Genomic DNA, 2,801 nt, shown 5'->3' with positions numbered 1-2,801 from the left:
GTATATTTAGTTTATACATTAATGACCATCCTGTTTTTCAAGAAGATGAGAATATGAACTTCACCTNTGAACTAGCTCTCCTTGAGGCAGTCACAGCTGGTAATAACGAAGCAGTAGAGTTTGTTCTTCAACTAGAAACTGTTAATATTGATCATACTAATGAAGAAGGCAAGACAGCACTAATGTTAGCTTGTGAAAGAGGACATGAGGACATTGTACACAGTTTACTGTCTGCTGGAGCTAATGTTGACATTCAGGACATTAATGGATCGACTGCACTAATGATAGCAAGTAAACATAATCACAATGCAATCATCCACATGTTATTACAAGCTAATGCTAATCCTCACCTGAAGACATCACATGAAGAAGGCGAGACGACACTAGTGCTGGCATGTGAAAAGGAACACAAGAATATTATGGAGACTTTGGTTTCTGCTGGTGCCAATTATAACATTAAGGAAACTAATAATGTACCAGATATTTCTGAACTCAATCCTGGTCCTATGATTGATGATCGACCTGATATTTCATTATTAACTCAATGGCTTGAACCACTTGTGGACTGGAAACCATTTGGTCTTGGTTTACCAGGAATTACTATTCAGATATTTCAAAGATTGAAGCTCAAAGTGTAACAATTGATGACAGAAAGTTAGCATTGTACTCAAAATGGTTGAAGAAGGCTCCTAAAGCAACATGGGCTGATGTGATTAATGCATTGAGCAAGACAAAAGAAAACAGCATTTTTGCACAGTATATTAGAGAAAACTTGCAAAAATGTAGTTATGCTGATGCCACTACCAGACAATCATCACAGGCAGAATTAATGCTTGAAACATTAACAGCAGTTTACGAAAAGGAGATATTGCATGCAATAATTGACCTTAACATAGAATTCTCCAGTTTAGTAATGCATGTACAATTAGGTCTTGAGGAAAAAATTAAGAATGATTCTGACATGTTACAAACATTCACTACATGGTTGGAGACTCACATGCATTGGAATGACAAACTAACAAGTATATCGTTAGATGAAATTTTTAGAACTATCGACCTATTTTATGATTTTATTGACTGCAGTCTGATAGTGGAAATGAGTGATATTTTCCTACAAGATTTCAAATTTGGTGTCAAGGAGTTAAGTATTGTTAGCGAATTAAAAACTTACAAGATCAGAGCAGACGAACTTCAACTTTCAGCTCAAGTAGAAGACCTTCATGAGTCATTACCAATAATATATCAAGGACACATACCAGATACATCAAATATGCGAATGATTTCAATAAAGCTTCATAATCAATGGGAAAGTAGCAAAATGAATGGACTCTCTCTACTGATCCATAACTTACTCCCAGTTGGACATCAGCAGTCAATAATGAAATATATTACAATATGTATAACTTCTGAATATGTCAACCTTGAATATTTTGTACATGGTTACACAACTGACAGTCTAATAGATTATACAAGAAAGAAGTTGCAGTTTATGCATCTCATTGGCATATTTAGTTTATACATTAATGATCATCCTGTCTTTCAAGAAGATGAGAATATGAACTTCACCTTTGAACTAGCTCTTGTTAATGCAGTCACAGCTGGCAATAATGAAGCAGTAGAGCTTCTCCTTCAACTAGGTTGTATTGATGATACTAATAAAGAAGGAGAGACAGCACTGATGTTAGCTTGTAAAAGAGGACACGAGGACACAGTACACAGTTTACTGTCTGCTGGAGCTAATGTTGACATTGAGGACAATAAAGGATGGACTGCACTAATGATAGCAAATGAACATAATCACATTTCAATCATTCACATGTTACTACAAGCTAATGCTAATCCTCACCTGAAGACATCAGATAGATCAAATGCTGTAATGATTGCTAGTTACCATGGTAACTATGAGATTGTTGAGCTATTGATTAGTAAAAGAGTTGATTATAATTGTCAACGAGAAGATGGAGCAAATGCTTTTATGTTGGCTTGTAAAAGTGGTCACACTCAAATAGTTAAATTTTTGCTGAAGGAACAGGTTGATCCTAATGTTCAAATGAAAGATGGAGCTAATGCTTTTATGTTGGCTTGTCAAAATGGTCACATTCAAATAGTTAAACTTTTGCTGAAGAAAAAGGTTAATCCTAATGTTCAAAGGAATGATGGAATGAATGCTTTAATGTTGGCTTGTAAAAATGGCCATACTAAAATAGTTGAACTGTTGTTAAAGGAACAAGTTGATCCTAATGTTCAAAGGAATGATGGTACATTTATCACTGCTTTAACGCTTGCCAGACATGATGAAATAGTTCAGTTATTATTGAAATCGAAAGCTGTAAAAAAAGGCAATTTAAAAGAAGATGATGCTGCTAGTGTTTATTCATTTGAGTCTCACAGAACAGTATCCAGTGGACGTCATACAGTATCAGATAATAGTAGTTCAAGAACTTTTCCTTCTACTTTAACTTTAGATTCAGGAATAGAGGAGTTGACAGATAAGAAGTGATGTTGAAGTTAACGTTATAGTTTTATTAGATGCATACATTACAGTATTCTGCACACACACACACATGTCACACTACACTATAATAGCATTGTTGTATTCTCATTACATTATTGTTTTATCATTTATCTTATTATTACTGTTATTAGTTATTATTAGTTGTGTGTATAAATGTGGTTAATAATTACAATTTAGTTCAGTTCTGTAATGCACACACATTGGTTTCTTTTTAAAAGAAAGTTACTCTTAAATGCTTTAATGATTGCCAGTGCTAATGGATGATATGAATCTATTGTCGTCACTT

General features: G+C 34.1%; 1 protein-coding gene across 1 annotated transcript; it reads left to right on the top strand.

The window, feature by feature from the left end:
- Positions 1–320: 320 nt before the first annotated feature.
- On the top strand, positions 321–2,022 carry LOC105315602 (uncharacterized; the record flags this gene model as incomplete). The annotated part of the gene is made up of 2 exons (XM_020006739.1): positions 321–501; positions 609–2,022. Coding segments are annotated over exons 1-2 (1,595 nt in total), but the record flags the coding sequence as incomplete, so codon positions are not given.
- Positions 2,023–2,801: the final 779 nt, after the last annotated feature.

This window comes from Amphimedon queenslandica, unplaced genomic scaffold, assembly GCF_000090795.2.
Source record: "Amphimedon queenslandica unplaced genomic scaffold, v1.1 AMPQUscaffold_9322_Cont18691, whole genome shotgun sequence".
Taxonomy (NCBI): domain Eukaryota; kingdom Metazoa; phylum Porifera; class Demospongiae; order Haplosclerida; family Niphatidae; genus Amphimedon; species Amphimedon queenslandica.
This window is presented reverse-complemented; position numbering and strand designations above follow the sequence as displayed.